Source organism: Rutilus rutilus (assembly GCF_951802725.1).
Source record: "Rutilus rutilus genome assembly, chromosome: 1".
Classification (NCBI taxonomy): Eukaryota; Metazoa; Chordata; class Actinopteri; order Cypriniformes; family Leuciscidae; genus Rutilus; species Rutilus rutilus.
Window position 1 is genome coordinate 26,056,526 of NC_140209.1, and position 24,524 is coordinate 26,081,049.

At 38.8% G+C, this 24,524-nt stretch overlaps 1 protein-coding gene across 1 annotated transcript in view; it reads left to right on the top strand.

Moving 5' to 3' along the window:
• Window positions 1-15,971, top strand: part of LOC311277189 (interferon-induced very large GTPase 1-like) — a 62,921-nt gene extending 46,950 nt beyond the window's left edge. Inside the window, exons 2-4 of the mRNA XM_084387382.1 lie at window positions 2,317-3,898; window positions 9,882-9,970; window positions 10,750-15,971. Of these exons, the coding sequence (XP_084243508.1) occupies window positions 2,317-3,898; window positions 9,882-9,970; window positions 10,750-15,486 (6,408 nt within the window). The 3' untranslated portion in view covers window positions 15,487-15,971. The remainder of the gene's footprint in view (window positions 1-2,316; window positions 3,899-9,881; window positions 9,971-10,749) is intronic.
• The last annotated feature ends 8,553 nt before the right edge of the window (window positions 15,972-24,524 follow it).

A 24,524-nucleotide genomic window follows, 5' to 3' on the forward strand; every position in this document is an offset into this window, starting at 1 on the left:
ACTTAAGTAATTCTTAAAAAAAGGAAGATGTGTTCAGAGTTTTGCCGGCCAGATTCAAAAGTTGAATCTATCAACTAACATTAGCTCCGCTGTTGGAAAAACGCTCTGGTTGGTTGAAACGCTGTCCTATTGCGTGCAGAGGGAATTTGAAAGACAGCCGTTTATCCCGCCCCTCGGATTTAGCCGTGTCTATGGTGAGTTGCCAGACCTAACATCTTGATGTAGGTCTGGCTTGCCAGGCTGCTCTTTCACTTCATTTGATAGACAATTCCAAATATTTGGATCATAGTGGTTAAGAGAAGTACCATCAGATTGTTTATGATTTACTGTAATGTGCCAGAAGATTAGAGGATCTTAAACTACGATTGGGAATGTATTCCGACAGACAGTCTGCAATGTATAAATGTGCCAGATATGCAGAGCTTTATAGACCAATAAAATAACCTTAAAAACAATCCTTTGATGAACTGGTAACCAATCTAATTCCATTAAAATCAATGCAATATGCTCTCTCCTTTTTAATTTAATTTGTATTCTGGCTGTTGCATTTTGTATCAATTGCCCACATAGCAACATTGTAATGGCCCAGATCTGGCCCAATGTGGCGTGGAATGACGGCCCTGGCCAACTCCTGTTTGCCAGATCTGGGCCACAAGCAGGCCATAGCAATGCCACATGTCAGTCAAGAGCAAAGAAAAAATATATAACTGGGCCTTATCTGAGCCACAGAATCTGAGTATATTAAATATAGAGTCATCTCAGCCTTAATAAGCCTGTTAACAAGCAGAATCACTGAAGGAAAGAAGAGAACAGAAAAAGAGACGAGCAGAAACACAAGAACTACAACTGACTTCAGACACAGCCTTAGATGAAATCAACTGAAGAGAAAAGAAGACATTAAATCTGTGAAGATCTCAGCAGAGGAGGATTAAACAACTCCACAAACAGCATTACCAGCTTCACTTATTACTAACCAGATTTACTTTATTTCTGTCTGACGTCTACAGAAGTTTTTATTGAGAATTAACAGGGGTTTAACTCTGTTTCATTTGAAGTCACCATAACAGTGATTAGTGTTTACATTAGTTGGGCTCTTAACTCTTATTATATCTTTTGTCTTTATTGTCAGCGTAGATTTTCTTTTATGTTCATGTTTGTTAAAATCTTCTAACTGATTGGTTAGGGTTAGCTTAAAGATAACTTAAACCCTAACTGACTGGCTGTCTTTCGGTAGCTGGTTATTTTAGTTGATAAAGTTATAAATATGGATATTTTTCTTACACAAACATATCCCTTCGCTTCGGAAGGCTTTTATTAACCCCCCAGAGCCGTGTGTGGCTTACATTTATGATGGATGGATGCACTTTATTGGACTTCAAAATTTGGGCTCCGATTCACTGCCAATATAAAGCGTGGTAGAGTCAGGACATGTTTTTTTTTTCATATAACTCCAATTGTATCGGTCTGAAAGAAGAATGTCATATACACCTAGGAAGGCTTGAGGGTGAGTAAGTCATGGGGTAATTTTCATATTTGGATTAACTATCCCTTTAATGAGAAACTGCACATTACATTTATATTTTGGGTTCATCTTGCGTTTACATATTTATGCATCATCAATACGGTGTATATTGATTTTTTTTTTTTTTTTTAAATCACTCATTAACTCACTTATTGCATTAAACTATGAATAGGCCTTTTTTACAAGAATTGGAAATTATGTCAGTGCAGGGTAAAGCTAGTTCGACTACAGGTCTGTTCCTATTATATTAGTATGTTATTTGTTTTACATCATCAGATATTACAATGCATATTTACAGATATGTCCAAAAATACAAGTGCCCAGGTTATACGTTTAAGTTTTCACTTAGTGTTATAATGCACAGCCAGCACAAAACAGATACATAGAATGACAGAACTAACTTAATTATAAGCGGCATCATTTAAAATGAGATGAAATAGCATTTGTGATAGCCCAAAGCTGATTCACAAGGCTAATATATTGCTGGGTCTTCATCATAGTTGTGAAATGTTCTAGCTTTGTAGAGTAAAAGCACTGGCAGTACATACATTTTCATTGTAATTAATTTGTAAAAAGACTTTTTTTAAGGCACTTGTTCTTGTTAGGCTTTGTTGTTACCAGAAAAAAGCTTACCCCGTTAATCTAGAAGCCAACTTTTAGCATCAAAGAAGCTATTGACATTAAAAAAAGATCATCAGATCTTCAGAAGGCGTCATCAGAAGGCGATTTTAGGCAGAATATCAGTCTTATAGGCATGTAGTTTGTAACTCACACCCTCATTCTCATCTCTGCAGACAGAGGAATCTCTGAAGACAGATGAACCAACGAAGACAGAGGAACCTCCAAAGACAGAGGAATCTCCAAAGACAGAGGAATCTCTGAAGACAGATGAACTTTCAAAGACAGAAGATTCTCTGAAGACAGATGAACTTTCAAAGACAGAGGAATCTCTGAAGACAGAAGAACCTCCAAAGACAGAAGAACCTCCGAAGACAGAGGAATCTCTGAAGACAGAAGAATCTCTGAAGACAGAGGAACCTCCAAAGACAGAGGAATCTCCAAAGACAGAGGAATCTCTGAAGACAGATGAACTTTCAAAGACAGAAGATTCTCTGAAGACAGATGAACTTTCAAAGACAGAGGAATCTCTGAAGACAGAAGAACCTCCAAAGACAGAAGAACCTCCGAAGACAGAGGAATCTCTGAAGACAGAAGAACCTCCAAAGACAGAGGAACCTCCAAAGACAGAGGAATCTCCAAAGACAGAGGAATCTCTGAAGACAGATGAACTTTCAAAGACAGAAGATTCTCTGAAGACAGAAGAACCTCCAAAGACAGAAGAACCTCCGAAGACAGAGGAATCTCTGAAGACAGAAGAATCTCTGAAGACAGAAGAATCTCTGAAGACAGATGAACTTTCAAAGACCGATGAATCTCTGATGACAGGAGAACTTTCAAAGACAGAAGATTCTCTGAAGACAGGTGAACTTTCAAAGACAGAGGATTCTCTGATGACAGATGAACTTTCAAAGACAGAAGATTCTCTGAAGACAGATGAACTTTCAAAGACAGAGGATTCTCTGAAGACAGATGAACTTTCAAAGACAGAGGAATCTCTGAAGACAGAAGAACCTCCGAAGACAGAGGAATCTCTGAAGACAGAAGATTCTCTGAAGACAGAAGAACCTCCAAAGACAGAAGAACCTCCGAAGACAGAGGAATCTCTGAAGACAGAAGAATCTCTGAAGACAGAGGAACCTCCAAAGACAGAGGAATCTCCAAAGACAGAGGAATCTCTGAAGACAGATGAACTTTCAAAGACAGAAGATTCTCTGAAGACAGAAGAACCTCCAAAGACAGAAGAACCTCCGAAGACAGAGGAATCTCTGAAGACAGAAGAATCTCTGAAGACAGAAGAATCTCTGAAGACAGAAGAACCTCCAAAGACAGAGGAACCTCCAAAGACAGAGGAATCTCCAAAGACAGAGGAATCTCTGAAGACAGATGAACTTTCAAAGACAGAAGATTCTCTGAAGACAGAAGAACCTCCAAAGACAGAAGAACCTCCGAAGACAGAGGAATCTCTGAAGACAGAAGAATCTCTGAAGACAGAAGAATCTCTGAAGACAGATGAACTTTCAAAGACCGATGAATCTCTGATGACAGGAGAACTTTCAAAGACAGAAGATTCTCTGAAGACAGATGAACTTTCAAAGACAGAGGATTCTCTGAAGACAGATGAACTTTCAAAGACAGAGGGATCTCTGAAGACAGAAGATTCTCTGAAGACAGAAGAATTTTCAAAGACAGAGGAATCTCTGAAGACAGACGAACCTCCAAAGACAGAAGAATATTTGCAGAAATCTTTAATGCCAGGTAAAGACAATATTTTACATAATTTAAGTATACACCCTGAGAGCAGACCAACATCGAAACAACATTGAAACAATAACAAATCAATCTTGCTTTATGTCCAACAGGATCTTAAATATATTGAATAAATCTTACTTATTTCTATGCCGTGAATCATGTCCTTTTGACATATTTTAAGCAGAGACTGTGTAGAGCTGAAATTAACATGGAACTGAACCACAAATTCATTAACTCCAAAATCATTGATTAAACAACTCAGAAACAAACAGCATTGCCTTCTTTTATTTTTACCTTTAACCAGTTTAATTTAATTTATGTCAGACGACTACAAAACTTCTTACTGAGAATTAACAGAAGTTTAGATGTTGATGTTTTATTGTTTCGTTACCATTCGTTACCATTATGGTGATCAGTGTTTTCTTTAGTTGGGCTCTTGACCCCTGACTTTATAACATTCGTTTTTTTTTTATGGCTTCTGTAACTGTGTCTTTATAAAGCACATTTGTTAGACAAAAAAAGAGAAAATATGATCAGGGGATGTTGGCTTTATATTCTAATAATAACATAATTATGATAATAGTTTTGAATTAAGCCAGACTCACTGATCTCATGCAGTTTAATTCCATTTAGAATGTGTGTTACATTATTAATACATACAATAGCAAACAGTTATGAATGATTTGAGTGATGCCCAATAAAAAGCATTACATCATAACTTAGACATAAAAATCAGCATATGAATCTCAACAATGGTGACAACAACATTAAATATTCAGATAAACAGATCAACTACCCAAAACAGGCTACTAAAAATCACAACAAAAGCACATATAAAAGCAAATAAAGAAAATAGTAAGACCATTCAGCTGCATAATTTATTCATGCCACAATGCATGCTTGTGTAGACAATGTAGTTCTAACAGTGTAGATTGTAAGCAGACAGTATACTTGTAAGTGGACGTTACTTTGCTTGTGTCGTTAGTATGAGTTAGTCACGTCCGGGTAACCGACACACCCCGGAACTGATATAAGCAAGCTCAGTGGCTCCGCTCGTTAGAGATACATCCACATCGGAGCAGGAAGCGTTTGGCGCATGTAGTACGTTGTCTAAAGGAATGGCGAGGATTAAATGGATTTTCCCAACCCTCTGTTAGATGTTCGTACCCTTGGTAAGCGGAGCAAGGTAGGTGTTTGATTTTATTTGTTGTTGATGTTGTGGAAAAATCGATTGTGTAATGCTTATTTAATAGAAGATGTGTTTTGAAGTGTGTATTGTAAGATTTATTGTGGCTGTGTTTGTTTTAGTTTCACGGTGTGTGAAGAAACAATAAAGATATTTGCACCGGTCGAACTCTACGCGGGTTTATTGATGCCAAGGGCTGCTACTAGGGCTGGGCGATTTAAATCGCGATATTGTTATGCGCATCTCGTCAGTAAAGCCGGTTCCTTGATTAGTAGTAAATCACCATCACCTGCTTTCAGATGGAGCGGCATTTAGGGCTGAGGAGATAATTAAGTGATTAATTTAGTGATGATTGAGCATTATTGAAGACACCTGATGTTAACAAGCAGAATCACTGAAGAAGAAAATCACAAATTGTAAGTTACCATTAAGGTGATGGGTGTTTACTTTAGTTGGGCTCTAGACCATTATATGTTTACTTTAATATTTACTGTTGTTAGTCTGCTGTTATTGATTAATAACAGTTAAATGAGCAAAGTAAATTGTTATCATATAGTGTTGGTTATGTTTTGACATAATCATGCTGTGATCTGAAAAATGAAACATATTAAGATATTTTGGTTTAACATGTTAGCAGCAGTTTAGTGATTCTTCAGCCTATGATTATCAGTACTTTACTTATAATTCAAAATATTTAATAAACATTGTTCTGATCAAAAAGACGTTCAGACATATTCATTTAAAACACATACATCAATAAGCAGCCTGTGAATCTCAACAATGGTGACAATAATAAAGCATGTTGCAGTGGCTGCCACCAATCACAACTCATTAATGGCTCCCATCATGCATTGCGGTATGAATAAATTATGATCTGAATTGTCTATGTAATTTGCTTTTCCTCATTGACTATTCTGCTCCTCACCATTGTTGAGATGCATAGACTGAATCTTGACATCTGTGTGTGCCTAAAAGAACAATTTTTTGTTTTAAAACAACTTTTAAGAAATCCTTTACATTATATCAAAAATTCTGGTCATTTATTCAGATTCACAGTTATGCTGTAACCAACAACATAAATCAAAGTCAGAAAGAAGGATTTTAATGAATTCAGTGACCAAGTTCAAATGATGATTGTCATAATACAACCAACACCATCAGATCACTATTTATTCTTTGTGCAACTGACAGTTTTAGCTTAGACACAACAGCCAAAACAAAATGTAAAGTGTTCACAAAAGGGTCAGAGCCCAACTAAAGCAACTACCCATCACAATAATGGTAACTTACAATTTGCGATTTTCTCCTTCAGCGATTCTGCTTGTTAACATCAGGTGTCTTCAATAATGCTCAATCATCACTAAATTAATCACTTAGTTATCTCATTAACTTAAACACTCTTGAGTGTGGACTCATACACTCCCAGGGGTGTTAATTTAACACTGGAGGTTTTGCTGTGTACAAAGAGCCGTAGTTAACTGACAAGCTGAGCCATATCGCATTAAATATCGCTGGCGATACGTCCGCGATATTGATGTGATTTGGCTCAGCTTGTCAGTTAACTACGGCTCTTTGTAGTAAATGCCGCTCCATCTGAAAGCAGGTGATGGTGATTTACTACTAATCAAGGAACCGGCTTTACTGATGAGATGCGCATAACAATATCGCGATTTAAATCGCCCAGCCCTAGCTGCTACACTACTAATACTCTAAAAAGAGTTAGTTGACATATAGTTACAAAATTACTTATAGTTAATGTCTAAAGTGGTCCATCAAAATAAAGTATTACCCAAATGTACCTTATTAACACAGTTACAGCAGCCAGAGAAAAGTTAATGTTGAAAAGTCAGGTCAAGTGCCCAAATAAAGCAAACACTGATCACCCTCATTTTATGTTCAGGGTGCAAACCTGATGAAAAATCAATGTTAAGTTTCAACCTTGTTTCACTGTTGATTTAATGTTGGTCTGCTATCAGGGCACTCTCCTTAAAAGGTTCTGTCAGGCGCTTCATACATACTGCTTGTTTAAAGCAGGTGTTCATCACTAATACTCAATCATCACTTAATTAATCACTTAATTTTCTCATTAACTTTAACACTGCTTCAGTGTTACATTAACACTCCCTAGAGTGGGACCTTGTGAGTAAGTAACATGCAAATGAAGAACAGAAAGCAATTAATCCTAAGTGTTATAAAAAGAAATATACATTAGGCTTGTTCGACTTCATACAGCGCTGCACAGACCGATCGGCAGCTGTCCTGAAGCAGTGCATGCCAGTTAGAAATTGTCACCGACTGTGATGTAAGCCATCAAAGTACTGTGAAAGTGATTCGAGAGCAGCCGGCTGACTCATTCTGCGCTGTTTCTCCAGAGCGGCTGCACGAGCTCTGATGAGGACACAGCAGTTCCACGATTGGCCAAATCCACTGCATGATAACGATCACATGTGTTTTGTATTTATTTGAACACCTTCAGTTCCACTAATGCTCACAAATCTTCATTTTTATTTTCAGAAAATTTGGAGTATTTAATATAAAAAACAACAATAATATGCACAATAAGTTATTATCCCCTGCATTGAGACAAACACAAACCTCAAGAATCAGCGCATGAATCTCAACAACGGCGACATGCTTCATACCGCAATGTATTCTGGGTGCATCATACAAAACTCAGTGGCTCCCCGAATGCAGAGTACAGGAGTACAGTCTGGAATAAGTAGAATGTAATGGCTCGTTTACACTGAGCAGTACGGTACGGTACAGTACGCAATTATTTCCGTTTCCACTGTCAAAAGTTGTGAATGGTACCAAAATGCAGAACCGCACCATACCACTTTTTGGGTACCCTTCCGTTGGGGTACCTAGCACAGTGGTATGGTACTAAAGGGTGGAGCTAGACTCACTGCAGAACGTTGATTGGTTGACAGAGTATCGTCACTTGCGAGTGCTACAAGGGGAATGACAACATAAGCAGCGCCATTTTTTTATATACAGTTGAAATATAATACTACTGTTTTTGTGTCACGAAATGAAGTTTTAAGAGTTTTTTTTTAAACTTTTAAAAAACTTCAGTTGTTTGCCGCTGACTCTGACGTCTCTGTAGTGGTTAAACATGAGATATAATTCGTCTTGTATATCTAACGGGCGATATTTGGTCTTGTGAATCTATAATTTGTTCCCTGGCCAATCGTTTTGGCTGAGGGCTAAGTGAAGTTTCATAACTTTATATATTTAAGCTATTTAACTTTACCGTTGTAAGGTTAGACTAGAGCGCTGACTTTGTATGTTTGCCTGAATTGTTTGCTTTATTTCTTATTGTATAGCTTCTTGTACCTTTTACTTATACTTTTATAATGGCTAATATTGATAAAACTGAAATTTAACAAAAAGAGACTGGGTTGAGTTTTGTCTTTTTAAATTTTAATACAGTAAAGATGATCACTGTAATGTTGTTTACTTCAATATCTGTTGTTTAGTACAAATGTACATATTGCCTGGACCATATTAAAATGTTTAATATTTTTATATTATATTTAAACGAAAAGAGGCAGGGTTGTGTTTTATATTTCGTTTTGTTATAAATAGACTAACGTTACATGCAGTGAATTTAATCAATACGCGTTGCCTGAACCACATTTATGTGGCTATAATGTTTAAGATTTCTTTAAATGAAAACTAATAGAGGCAGAGTGGTGTTTTATAACATATTTTGTTTTATTGTTGCCTAAAATATACATACAGAGATAAGTAGCAGAGCGAGCTGAGTAACACTTTCAAGAACGCGCTGTTCCATTTGCAGAATTACCGGACTCGCGTCCTCTGGAGTCATTCTCCTGAGTTGGACTTGGCAAGTCCGAACTTTGCGTACTTGCTATTGAGAAACGCCTAATGTCGGCGCTTGGTTTCCTGTGACAAACACGCCGAGAAGCAAGAACAAGATCTGCTGTATGTCATCCATTGTTGTTCATGTCGCATTCTTCTTCGCGCGAAAATTTTATTTGCGACAAGATAACTTCTGCCAAGACCGTCAAACACAACAAATCTGATCTACCTATTCTGATCAGAATAAATTTAAGAGCAGAAAGTTGCTCCGTCTTTGACTGCAAGAAGAACTGGAGCGTGTCACAAATGAATTGAAACTTAGCGTTATAGGCAGATAGCAACATTGTTTCGGCCCAGATCTGATTGTTTCGGTTAGGTTTGAATATCGTTACACCACTATATATATATTATGACATGAAGTGTCACGTTTGTGATTTGTATTCATCATGTAGGCTATAGTTTCTAATCAATAAATGAAATCAGACTTGTGATTTTATAACATCAAATTGCTGCTTTATTTATTCAGAAACACAAGAATTTTTCTTTTCATTTTATTAGTCTAACAAAAACATTGGTCCCTAAATAAATAAAACTTTCTGAGTGGGCCAGGACCATGTGAGGTTGTTGCTGCCGGCTAGTGACTGTTGACTGGAATCACACACCAGATGAGTCATTCTGTACTCACGTTCAAAAGTTCAAGGTGGCAATCCAAAACAGTGAATGTAATAACCATACAGACAATAGTTCACCTAAAAAATGAGGTGACACTATCGCTGGCATTCAGTGCATACGTGAGTCATCAAAACTGCATAATCAAGTGCATAGCTTACTAATTCTGCCTTTTATGTTCCACAAATTAAAGTAAATATTTTAAGTTTGCAACAAAGGTGAGCAAATGACACAATTTTTGTTTTTAGTTGAACCCTAAAATCTTCATTGGTAAAATTTTACAAACTAGTTCTGTTTTCTCTCTTTCAGATTCACCTGAAAACACAGAGAAGGGTGTAACAGGAAACAGCCTCTGTGAGCAGTCGACTGACGGTTTTGAATTAAATGATCCAATACAGGTGAACATTCACAGAAGTTTTAGTCTTTTTTATATTAATGCCATTTTCTTCCATTATCTGTGTCACTGTATGTAGACATCACGCATACTGAAGTTCTGTCTTGTGCATGTATATTTTCAGAAAGAAAGCCTTCAGGATTTTAAGTAAAACAAACAAACCTGATATTATGGTTAATTGTGAGGTATGCAGCTTCTGTGATGCCAGTGGCACCTAGTGGAATTACAAAAACAAAGCATATTGTCTCAACAGTTAAGAGTGAACAGTAAAAGTTCAGCTATATTAGACATATTTTAGAGTTGTCACCATGTGTTAAAAGTAAGCAGTCAAATAGGCTAAGTAATGTTTGACCATAAATAAAATGTATAGCTGAAACCTGATGACCAAACATTAATTAATCCATCACAAACTTGTTTATTTGATCATATGACCCAACTGAAGGTCTACTTGCAATGAACTTAGACATGCACTTCTGTAATAGTGGAAGGGGGGAAGGGGAACACAATAACTTGTTTGGGACAGATCTGGGAGGACAGTTCTTAATGTTTTATTGTGCCTGGGAGATAAACCCATGAATGTCATATTAATTGAACTCAATGAACAATAAACTTGGTTTAAGAGAATGTTTACTTTTTAATCTTACTTCACCTTCAAGTTTAAAATAACTTTTAAAAGTATGGACACAATCACACCATGGCCTTTCACATTATCAATACTGAATATGATTGCATGTGAATGAAACAAAATTAAATGAATCTATTATTATTGTGTCTATTAAACAGAGAGAGAACATCAGTTCCTGCCAAACGCAGGAAAAGACTGAAAGTGAAGAAATACAGCGCCTGTTTCACAGACTTAATCTTCACAGGAACAACAAACTGAGAGCTGCAGATGTTCTTCAGATAACTGCACATTCATTACAGTCCCATGAGTCCTGTGCTGAAGAGGAACTGATTCAGACTTTCATACAAAAACTACTGATGATGGACTACAAAGCAAGATACATTAATGTCAATAAGGCCAATGAACATGATAAAACACAACAAAGAGACACTGACACATCTGAAGACATTGGTGATATATTCCAAGCAGTGTCATTGTCTAACAAAGGAACAAGTCAGTCTGATCGAATTCACCCGATGGATGTTCAGATGGCTGTGTTTCATTGTGCTGATGGTTTCCTGAAGCAGATGCTGGTGACCAAACTGTCCCAGTGTCAGTACGCTCTGCCTTTGCTTGTTCCTGATCCAGACACACAACAGATTGAGTTTCCTCTCTGGACATTCAGACAAATCAACAAGAGCTGGAAGATGAGAAACACCAACAATGAAACCTCAAGTCAAACCCAGAAGGTCTACAAGGCAGAAACTCCAATGGTGTCTTTCTTCAGGTTTGGCTCTGTGTCTTCATCCAAGTCTCATCTGATGAACAGTCTGATCAATGAGAAACACAACACGTTCTTCCACAGGAACTGCCCAGGCAGCAGCAGAACCAGAGTCCTGATGGATGGAGTGGTGGAGATCGCCTGGTTCTGTCCCTCTGGGAAAAACACAGATAAATTCACTGACTGTGTTGCGTTCTGTAATCTACACGGTGATGCAGGAGATCATGAGAAACAGCTGCAGATCCTCACTGAAATGGCCTCAGTCAATGTTGTTCTTCTACCAGGACTTCAGAAAAATGACAGAAGTGCAGAAAAGGTCCAGAACCTGTTCAGACTCACAACGCCGCTTATTTGTCTTTTTACGGAGGATGAATCTACTTTAATGAAGATGAAGAAAGGGAAATTTAAGATTGGTCTGAAAGACAGAAATCAGTCAGATGTATCTGAAGAACTCAGACAAACTATAAATGATTGTCTCTCAGAATCTTCCACTTTCAGACTTGAAGATGTGTCCAAACACTCAGACATCAGAGTAGATGAGGAAGATGATGAAGACTGCAGGAGAAGAAGAGAAGCAGCACAGCAGATGGTGAGTTTACTGGAGGATAAAGATTTGACAGAAATCAAAGAATCATTTCTGCCTCATCAGGGGAAACTGTGGCATCAGTGGAGTCAGAAGAACAAAGAACTACATCGGCCTCAAGGAGAAAATATAGAAATGGAAACAAGTGAAAAAAAAACAGAAATGAAGGAAATCCGTAATCAACAGCATGAATGTGATGTCAGTGAGTTTATGACGCGCTTCAATAAAAATATGAACTCGCATACTGAACGTGAAAATATATTTTTTCTTAAATGGCTCAGAATCCTCTTGGATGAACACACATCTGCTGAACTTTCTGCTCTTTATCGAAAGTATGATGAAAAGTGGTCAGCAGTTATAAAACTGAAAGACGAAAAACCTGAACAATTCAAGGCTGAACAAACAGAACTTGAGAGAATATCTGAGGATCTTCAAGCTGCAGCCTTTGGTCTGGAGCACATCATGAGGGAGATCAGTCAGATCTATGAATCATGTTCATCTGTGAAGAAGAACAAGAAAGATCTGCAGTTTCGCTTCTCTTCTCTCCCGAGTCTTGCAGCAGAGATGATGATCTCTGGATTCCCACTGGAGCTGATGGATGGAGATGCTGCTCATGTTCCTCTGGTCTGGATCTCTGCTGTTATAGATGCACTCAGTAAGAAACTGAGAGACAAGAGAGTCTTTGTGCTGTCAGTTTTAGGGATTCAGAGCTCTGGGAAATCCACCATGCTGAATGCCATGTTTGGACTCCAGTTTGCCGTCAGTTCTGGCAGGTGCACCAGAGGAGCTTTCATGCAGCTGGTCAGAGTCTCAGACGAGATAAAACCACAGAAGAACTTTGACTATATTCTGGTTGTTGATACTGAGGGTCTTCGTGCTCTAGAACTGGCTGGAAGATCAACAAGACATCATGACAATGAACTGGCCACATTTGTTGTTGGTCTTGGAAATCTGACCTTGATCAACATCTTTGGAGAAAACCCATCTGAGATGCAGGACATTCTTCAGATTGTTGTTCAGGCCTTCATGAGGATGAAGAAGGTCGGACTAAAACCCAGCTGCATGTTTGTGCATCAGAACGTTTCAGATGTCACAGCTGGAGAAAAAAACATGGAGGGAAGAAGACGACTGCAGGAGAAACTGGATGAGATGACAAAACTCGCTGCTAAAGAGGAAGTCTGTGATGCAGAATGTTTCAGTGATGTCATTAGATTTGATGTTCAGAATGATGTGAAGTATTTTGCTCAGCTCTGGGAAGGAAGCCCACCAATGGCACCACCAAACCCAAACTACTGCGAGAACATCCAAGAACTAAAAGAATATATGCTTTCAAATACTGCAAAATCAAATGGAATGATGTTGACACACTTAAAAGATCGTATTAAAGATCTCTGGGAGGCTTTACTGAATGAACGATTTGTCTTTAGCTTCAGAAATTCTCTGGAGATTTCAGCCTACAAGAAACTGGAGATCGAATACAGCAAATGGACCTGGAGTCTTCGCAGTGCCATGAAGGAAACTGAGAACAAACTACACAACCAAATAGAAAATGAAGCAATCCATAAGGTTGAGGAAACTGATCTGCAAAGAGAACTGAAGAAGACAAGTGAAGATGTGAAAAAATCAATGTCTGAATTCTTTGAGAAAGACAAAGATAAAGATATACTGATTCAGTGGAAAACATCATTTGAAATCAAAATCAAGGAGCTTCAGGAAAACATTGTGAAAGAAACAAAAAAGAAATTAAATGAGGTTCTTCAGCAACGAGACCTGAAGAAAAAGATTGATGATCAGAGGAAACATCAAGAAAACACTCTCTATGAAAAGAGCAAAGAACTTGCCTTAAAACTTAAAAATAAAGCAAATAATGAAAGAACACTGAAGAAAGAGTTTGATTCCTTTTGGAAAGAGAGTGTGAAGAAGATCATATCAGACACTCCTGAAATCAAAGGCATTGATATAATGAGAGATGTGAAAGAGATCCTCAGTGACACAAATAAAAGTGTTTCTGTAGACCACTGGAAGGAGAGCAGAGATATTTTCTCTGTGCCCAGTTTTTCAGATTATGTGAAGGTAAAAAAATCAAGTGGATTTTTTACAAATGCCGTCAGATCAGTTGAGAAGTTTGTTTGCGGTTCTCTATCTAAAGAGGATGAAGTTCAAATAAAATCATTTGTCACAGACGTTGCTCAGCATACAGACAAAGAGATTCAATCATTTAACATTTCAAAGATGGGCTACAACAAGAGCTGCATTCAACAACTCACAGGTTACATCAAGGCAAGCATACTACAACATGAGGAAGGAACAGTGAAATATGTGTTCAAGAATGAATTCTTCAGGGATTTGGTTCTTTCCATCTGTAAGAGAGCAAACAAGATGATCACTGACCAACACAGACTGTTCAGGGAAGCCAATGATCCAGTAATATATGTTGAGAAGAAGAGAGAAGAGTACTTTAGTATTTTCCAGAAATACTGTCATGGATCAACATCGGCTGCCATTTTTGGAGAGATCATCTGTCAGAAACTTAAAGAGCCCATTGAGCAGAGTGTCTTCAAGAAGACTGCCAGAGATTTGGCTGGTGAAATGACAACAAACTGTGAATCACTGAATGGAAACAGATCAAAACTGGAGAAACACATCCTGAAGACACTGGCAGAAGATAAAGTTTTTGAAAAATACATGAACTACATTAAAAACCCCAGAGATCACTTCAAGAGATTCATCAGAGATGAAGTCAGTCGGTACATCACTGATAAGTTCAGTGTCAGTGTTTTACCCAAGATGAAGGAGAACATTGAACTCCTGCAGCAGAAGATCATGAAAGCAGCTCAAGAATCTACTGAACATGTTCAAGTGAACAGTGGAGACGTTGGTTTGTGGTTAAAGAGTTTCACACAGCAGCTCTCAGGTGTGCTGATCTTCTCTGAAAAAGACCTCAGTGGAGTGAAACATGATGATGTAGATGTGAAACTCCTAGAAGATGTGATAAGACAAGAACTTCCTGCTATAATATTTGACATCAGCAGTGGATTCACAAAGAATTTTTCAGTAAAGCTGGACTATAAAGAAAGACCAGATGAGCTTCTGATTGATCACTTATGTCAGTGCTGTTGGGTTCAGTGTCCGTTCTGTGGAGCCGTCTGCACCAACACCATACCAAAACATCCTGGAGATCACAGTGTTCCTTTCCACAGAGTGAATGGAATTAATGGATGGCATAAGCGTAACACAAAGGATCTCAGTGCTAATTTTTGCACAACTTTAGTAACAAGTGATAAAAAGTTTATTGTATCTGATGTGAGTTTCCCATATAAAGAATACAGAAGCGCAGGAGGAGTTTATGCGGAGTGGAGCATCACCCCTGATCACTCTGAACTGCCCTACTGGAAATGGTTTGTTTGCCAGTTCCAGAAAGATCTGGAAAATTATTATAATAAACAATTCCAGGGTCGTGGTGAGATTCCAGATGAATGGAAAGAGCACGAACAACAAGATGCTATTCAGAGTTTGGATAGTTTATGCGTTGTATCTAAGGAATCTCAATAGCAACCTCTATGTTGTCTTATTATTTTCTTTGTTTTTGATATGAATTTAATTTTTAATCACTTATAATCATTAGTCATTTATGTAGTTGTCATTTGATTTATAATTTAATCATTTATTATTTGCATTATTATTTGATTTAACATAATTGTATAATTTATTCATATTATTCATATTATTATAATTTGATTTACATCATTAAATATTTTAATTATTAATTTCTATAATTTTATGTTTTTATATTTAATATTACATATTTTCTTGCTCTTGCAATGCTTGCTATTGCCGTTTAATCTTATGATTGTGTGTTTTCAAGGGATGTTTGTCTTCATGAATAAGAGATAAGAGAATGTCTCCATTGCAAGGTTTTTAACATCACAGGACGATGTTGTGAAGCATTAATTTTCCATTGCTGTTGCTTGGCTATAATAACTCTGGTTGGATTTGTATTAGACAGACATCAAAACAATAAAGTGTGAGCACTGAACATATGCAACTAAGATTATTCAATAAACCAACTTTGCTCATTTTTTCCATCACTTTGTTTCACTCTCAGGCTGATAGAAGATAATAAAGTAAGACAAATCCAGCCCATGGGTTCACCCTTGAATGTTTTGCTGTGATAAATAGAATAATAAAGGAAATAGGCCAGAAACAAAAATGATATATATAATTGAAATTATTTAAAACTTAATATTGCATTTTTGTCGCATATGAATGCACTTAAGGCACTGATTTTGAGCTAGGGGTTCCATGAAAGTACATTTACTTAAAGGAACCGTATGTAAGAAATGTATTTCAATTAATCATAAAATGGCCCTGATATGTCACTAGACATTAAGAAATCATGTTCATTTCAAATACTTATATCACTGACAACAGTAGTCCGGCCAGGATATTGTCATTTAAAAGTGAAGTTGCAGCCCTCAACTGATGTTGATGTTGTCATGTTGTGTTTTGGCCTGATGCGCCACCCTCCACCTATCTACCAATCACGAAGTCAGTAGTGTTTCGGCATCCGGGTTGCCAGCTCTGCTCTAGTTACCACAGCTGCAGCTACAAACGTATCGGATAAAAAATGTCTAATGTTACGAAACCTAAAAGACCTCGTTATGAATCCGAAATACGTTGTGACAAAGTCCGAAATAAAACAAGGATTTGTATATATCGTCACTTGCCATTGGAAGCTCCTTGTAGCAGCCTATGCGTTCCTGCTGGATCCTGCAGCCTAGCTGGCAACCTCAAGTCAGGGGGGAGGGGGAGGGGGAGGGGGAGGGGATACACCGCTCTACAGTAATTTGAAAGTGATTGTAATACCAATTTTGGCCACAATCTTACATACGGTTCCTTTAAGCATTGCATGCCCAAAAACAGACTTTCTCTTCACCTCTTACATGTAAAAGTCATATAACATTTTTGTTCTTCATTTTCTAGAAGTACACTGTAAAAAAAAATCCTAATTTTACAGAAAATAACTGTGATTTTTTGACGATAATTTTCTTAAATTTTAAATTGTAGTCAAAACACTGTAAAATTACAAATAATATCTGTAAAATAAAAATTCAGCTGTTATTTTAGGTATTGTGACATTAATGACAAATTCTAGTAATTCACATTTTTTATACAGAAAATTGATCGTATTTTTAATACAGTATTTTTTCTGTTTTCTTAAATTACATAAAAATGTATGTAAAATTACAAATATAATCTGTAATTAAACAGTAACAAAACAGTTAAATGATAAAATGGTCAAATGACTGTCAGCTCCCCAAAAAACTGTAAAACATCCTAAATTAAATAAACTGAAAAACACTGTTATTTTACCGGTATTTCCTGAATAATCACGATCATAAACCTTCATTGTAAAAAAAATCGTAAAAAAAGGGTCAAATGACTGGCAGCTGCGGCTGCCAAACAAAAACCTTAAAATTAAAGTAAAATATGCTAATTTAAATAAAGTGTAAAAAACTTTAAAATAAATTTGATGTCACCATGATTGAGATCAGTGTCTGCTTTAGTTGGGCTCATGAGTTTTTAACTTTAATTTTCTCTGGCTGCTTTAACTGTGTATTTGATACACATTTGTTATAGCAATAAATGCAGGAGAAAATATCAGAAGATCTTGGTCATTAATTGGTGATGTTAAAGTCATCATATGATGACCTGATTCACTGATATACCAGTGAATTCTCAGAATATAATAGCCAAAATTATATAACATGCAGATTGAATTTAGCTTTATATATAGTCCATAATGTCATGATTTTTCACATGACCCTTGAAATTTTGTGGCATCAGTGTTATAACAATCTGAAAAAAAAAAAAAATATATATTATACAGAGAAAGTTTAGAGCTGGTTCATTTTTTTAGTAGAATAGAGACATCAAGAATCAACATATGAATCTCAACAATGGTGACAACCAACAAAGCCTTTTGTGACTTTATAGTAATTCAGTTTTTTTTTTTCATTGTCACCATTGTTGTGATTCATACGCTGATTCTTGATGTCTGAGTGAGTCTATATGATTCTGTCAAAACATTTTCTGTATAATGACTTCATAAAATCTGAGTATCACAGCACTGCAGGATCTTATATAGCAGTTTTGTCATGCAAAATTAACAACTAATATTTGATGATTTAATCAGACATTACACTTCAGATGGCACCAATGAAGCAGGCAACTACCACATGATGTCTATTATCACTAAAAAGTGACCAACATCATCTTATCTGAGTTTTTCTTGGATTCCTACCATAACAAATATGCATCAGAGACACACAGTTAAAACAGCCAGAGAAAAATTATTGTTAATAACGTACTCGGTTACTAACGTAACCTCAGTTCTCTCTAGAGAGAGGAACGAGTACTGCGTAGAATACGCTAGGGGAAAATCCTTTTCCACGAGAATACTGAAGCCAAAAAATTATCCTTAATTTTGTTTTAATGTAAAACGCGGTGCGGCAGCATACAGACATAGGCGAGGCAGCTCGCGCGCCTATTGGCTGGTCTGCTGGCAACTGCTTAAGCCTATCGAGCGAGACCTAGAGTGACGTCAGACCCAATGAGGGCGCTTCGCGAAACAGGCGTGGCTTAGGTCTATAAATACCGCTCGCAGGCTTATATCTCTGGTTTTTCATAGTCGAAGCAACCAGAGCGCGTGCATGCACGGCAGGATACGCAGTACTCGTTCCTCTCTCTAGAGAGAACCGAGGTTACGTTAGTAACCGAGTACGTTCTCTTACGAGAGATTCTCTCGTACTGCGTAGAATACGCTAGGGCAGTGGTTCTCAACCTCTCCTGCAGGGACCCCCTGACAGGCCATGTTTCTGTTTTAACCCTGAAATGGCACACCTGATTCAAATAATTAAAGGCTTAATGAGTAGTTGACTAATTGATGAATTGACTAATTCCTACTCTAATAACTACTCATTAATTTAATCAGGTGTGCCATTTCAGGGTTAAAACAGAAACATGGCCTGTCAGGGGGTCCCTGCAGGAGAGGTTGAGAACCACTGCGCTAGGGGAACCTACTGTAAAACGCCGTGCGTGCTGGGATCTGATACTATAGACTCAAGGGCGACAGCCCGGAGTTCATACAGTACACAATCACCCAGGGGACTCACAGGGAATCCTGGAAGAGGAGGGGTTTAGCCACTATCTTCCTTTATGGCAGCATAGAGCAAGGACTGCAATACTCAAATAGCTGCATAACTGACAGCGTCAGTTTATGAGATTTGGCCATACTAGACCGACAGTAGTCTGGCCTGTAGTGCGGGAACCTCTAGGTTGTAAAACCTTATAAATGTAGACGGAGAGGTCCAGCCTGCCGCCATACAAATATCTTGCAAGGCAATCCCACTTGACCAGGCCCACGATGAAGCCATGCTTCTCGTGGAGTGCGCTTTGACACCCAGCAGGCACTGCATGCCCTTGGTTGTGTAAGCTAGCGCTATTGCGTCCACTACCCATCTGGATAGGGTCTGTTTCGAAGCGGCTAGTCCCTTACCCACCCAACACGTTTATCTCACAGTGATCTCTCCATATGACCACAATGTGAGTTCACAGTGAGCTAAAAGTGTAACCGCACTGTGCACTCACTGTGTGCTCATATTATGGACACTAGGGCTGGGCGATTTAAATCGCGATATTGTTATGCGCATCTCGTCAGTAAAGCCGGTTCCTTGATTAGTAGTAAATCACCATCACCTGCTTTCAGATGGAGCGGCATTTAGGGCTGATGAGATAATTAAGTGATTAATTTAGTGATGATTGAGCATTATTGAAGACACCTGATGTTAACAAGCAGAATCACTGAAGAAGAAAATCACAAATTGTAAGTTACCATTAAGGTGATGGGTGTTTGCTTTAGTTGGGCTCTAGACCATTATATGTTTACTTTAATATTTACTGTTGTTTGTCTGCTGTTATTGATTTATAACAGTTACATGAACAAAGTAAAATGTTATGTTATAGTGTTGGTTATGTTTTGACATAATCATACTGTGATCTGAAAAAGAAAACTTATTGAGATAGTTTGGTTTAACTTGTTAGCAGCAGTTTAGTGATTCTTCAGCCTATGATTATCAATACTTTACTTATAATTCAAAATATTTAATAAACATTTTTCTGATCAATAGACATTCAGATAAATTCATTTAAAACACAGACATCAATAATCAGCCTGTGAATCTCAACAATGGTGACAATAATAAAGCATGTTGCAGTGGCTGCCACCAATCACAACTCATTAATGGTTCCCATCATGCATTGCGGTATGAATAAATTATGATCTGAATTGTCAATTTTCTTTTCCTAATTGAATATTCTGCTCCTCACCATTGTTGAGATGCATAGTCTGAATCTTGACATCTGTGTGTGCCTAAAAGAATGATTCTTTTTTTTTTTACAACTTTTAAGAAATCCTTTATATTATATAAAAAAATTCTGGGCATTTATGCAGATTCACTAACCAACAACATAAATCGAAGTCAGAAAGAAGGATTTTAATGAGTTCAGTGATCAAGTTTAAATGATGATTGTCATAACATAATCAACATCATCAAATCACTTTATTATTTGTTCAACTGGTGATTATAATTCAGAAACAACAGCCAAACAAAATCTAAAGTTAATAACATATGGGCCTAGAGCCCAACTAAAGCAGCCATTGATCGTCATAATGGTAACTTACAATTTGAGATTTTCTCCTTCAGTGATTCTGCTTGTTAACATCAGGTGTCTTCAATAATGTTCAATCATCACAAAATTAATCACTTAATTATATCTCATTAACTTCAACACTCTTAAGTGTGGACTCACATACACTCCCAGGAGTGTTAATTTAACACTGGAGTTTTTGCTGTGTACAAAGAGCCGTATATACACAGCCGTATGTACATATCGCACTAATATCGCGGACATATCGCCAGCGATAATTAACGCGTTATGGCTCAGCTTGTCAGTTAACTACGGCTCTTTGTAGTCAATGCCGCTCCATCTGGAAGCAGGTGATGGCGATTTACTATTAATCAAGGAACCGGCTTTACTGACGAGATGCGCATAACAATATCGCGATTTAAAGCGCTCAGCCCTAAGACCAAAGACCCCAACTACAGCAAACACTGACCTCTACAATGGTGACCAAACTCTTCAAACAAACTTCAACATGTAAACCTCTTAAACATAATTTCTAAACATCGAAACTTCCCGCTATAACTGTCTAAGAATGTTAGGGGGGATAATGTTCTATCAATGTCATCACTAAACATGTTTGAAATGTTTATAGAGAGTGTTATCCTACCTTTTAGGAGAACATTTTGGTTACAAAAATAAAATTAGCTACAGAAAATATTACAAGAACATAACATAATGCTCTCAAAACATTCATAGAACAATAACATTTCTAGCTGGGATGAGCTCATATTGTGGTCATAGTTTGAGCACACAGTGAGAGTGCTGTGAGGTTACACTTTTAGAACACTGTGAACTCAGATTGCTGGCGTTGTGACCACATGGTGACATCACTGTGAGATCATAGTGTTGACTGGGTAGAACGCCCGCTGAACGAAACAAAGAGCTGCTCCGTCTGTCAGAAAACAGACGAGCGAGACACATAAGCTCTTAACGCCCTGACTGGGCAAAGGGAGCTTTTGTCCATATTTCCTTCAGTGACCGGCAGAGCAGACAGGGAGATGACCTGTGCTCTGAACGGTGTATTGAGGGATTTAGGAACATAACCGTGCTTAGGTTTGAGTATAACTCTAGAGTCATTCGGCCCAAATTCCATGCACGTCGCGCTTACTGAGAGCGCGTGTAAGTCCCCTATGCGCTTCACTGAAGCGAGAGCCAGAAGAAACGCCGTCTTGAAAGACAGGTGTTTAAGATCGATCTTCTGCAAGGGCTCGAATGGATGACCTTTCATGGCTTCCAGTACCGTAGAAAGGTCCCATATAGGGACTGTGGGAGGTCTGGGAGGATTCAGTCTCTTAGCTCCTCTAAGGAAGCGAATGACTAAATCGTTCCTTCCAATAGACTGGCCGAGCGTGGTCGAAGAGAACACTGCTATGGCCGCTACATAGACTTTGAGCGTGGAAGGGGACCTGCCCTTATCCAACAGCTCCAACAGAATGCCCGCGCTCGACTCCTCTGCAGTGTCTAACTGAGAGGGGGAGGGCTGGGCTAGTTTCATGTCTGTGTGTGGGCGTGGGCGCAGAGCAGCGGGCACATACACCACTTTTACAGCATTGCTCGCGTGAGCAGAGCGTATGCATACTGGTCCTGTATTTACAGAGACCGTGAGACATGTGGGAAGTAGCGTTTGTGGGCACTGGGTAGTGGGCACGTTTGCTACGTTTAAAGCGCAATCGATCTGAGTCGATTTTATGTGCGCGAGCCCTGTGTGAAGGGCTGTGCTTGTGTGTAGGAATGGGCACTAAGTAGTGGGCATTTTTTCTACACATGAAAACACCGTCGGCCGTGGCCGGGACACCAGAAAATACACTCTTTAAGGGATTTATCTGGGTAGCCGTAAAAATGGCTTTTTTGTGCAGGCAAGCGGGCAATGGAACCGGCTTGTTGGCTGCTAAACACGCTGGACCAGTCACATTTCTTGGAACTGGACGAGCGGCAAGGTTTGGGTGCAGGCGAGGGGGTTGTACAACGCACTCGTTGGCTGCAAAATACACATCTGCAGTCGCCTCTTCAGGGAACTGACAGAGCGAGCATTGACGGCATAATTTTATTTACCGGTAGACCCGGGATCGAACACGGGTCTCTCGTGCGGAAATCTGTGAATCTGATTTCAGTCAGCGCGAGTATTATCAGAGAGCGTCAACATGCTGGCGTTTGTTTGCAGGCGTGCGTGTAACAACAGGCTCGCTCACTGCAATAAAGACATTTCCAGTCGCCTGAATTTCAGAGGGGAATGAGAAATGTGTGAGAAATTGAGATCGGCCCGGCCGCAGCGGGACTAAAACACTCTTTTCTCCTTTCGCCAGTGACGTGGGTGCAGGCGAGCGGGTTGTACAACGCGCTCGTCGGCTGCAAAATGCACGTCTGCAGTCGCCTTCCAGGGAACTGACAGAACGAAGCATTGGCGGCATAATTTATCTGCCGTTAGACCGGGATTCGAACACCGGTCTCCCGTGTGACAAAACCTAGGATTCCGCCACTGAGCCACAGGGGGGAAACACAAAGGTTTTCAGATGCACGACCATATAAAAGAGCGTCAACATGTTTTCTTCGGCGTTTGCTTGCAGGCGTGCGTGTATTAAAAAACAGGCACGTTTGCTGCAGTATAGACATTTCCAGTCGCCTGATCAGGGAACTGAGACATGTGTGAGAAATTAGGTCAGTCCGGTCTCGACGGGACTGTAAACACTTTTCTCCTTTCGCCGGTGAGTGACGCGTGAATGGGGCGCAGGGGTAGGGTAGCTTTCTTGTAATGTAAAGAAAAACTAACCCCGACCATCCGCTTCCAGCCTCCCTTGTGAGCAGCGCAGTTTGCGCGGCTCGAACAGAGGGAGAGAGAAAGCCAGCCCCGTGACGGTCCGCTTCAGACATCCCCTGTGAACGGCGCGGTTGCGCGGCTCGAACAGAGGGCGAGCAGGTATCATCCCCCAAGCAGGCAAGGCAAGCGGGCGAACCGGCGAGCTTTGCGGCTTGGAAGGGCGGAGGAGCAGTCTCGGAGAAGGATGCCAGGTGAGTCCTCAGAGTCACCATCAGAGTTGTATAGTCCAGGGGTCAGAAAGTAGAAGTCCTGCCATAGTTTATTCCACCCATGAACTCAGTTAGCTGATTTCACTAATTAGTTCTCTCTCCTGTCTGAATTAGCAAATCCAGGTGATAGGAACAAAATACTGAGGAGGACTTTAACTTTCTGAACCTGGACTTTACACCTCTGACTACATGTCAGCCAAGAGTAAAGAAATAAACCAGAACTGGACCTTATCTGAGCCACAAAATCTGTGTATATTAAATATGGAGTCATCTCAGCCTTAATAAGTTAACAAGCAGAATCACTGAAGGAAAGAAGAGAACAGAAAAAGAGACGAGCAGAAACACAAGAACTACAACTGACTTCAGACACAGTCTAATATTAAATCAACTGAAGAGAAAAGAAGACATTAAATCTGTGAAGCTCTCAGCAGAGGAGGATTAAACAACTCCACAAACAGCATTACCAGCTTCACTTATTACTAACCAGACTGACTTTATTTCTGTCAGACGTCTACAGAAGTTTTATTGAGAATTATCAGAGGTTTAACTCTAACGTGTTTCATTTGAAGTCACCATAACAGTGATTAGCGTTTCCATTAGTTGGGTTCTTAACTCTGATTATATCTTTTGCCTTTTCTGGCAGTTGTGACAGTGTGTTTGTTAAACACATTTGCAGCAGCAAAAAAACCTAAAGTGAAATTATATCAGGTGATGATGGTTACCTGATGATGGTTTTATAATCATCACGAAATATCTTGCCCCACTGACGCTTTGCAAATCTAACAATTGTGTTCCATTATTTTTTTCATATTAAAAACCCT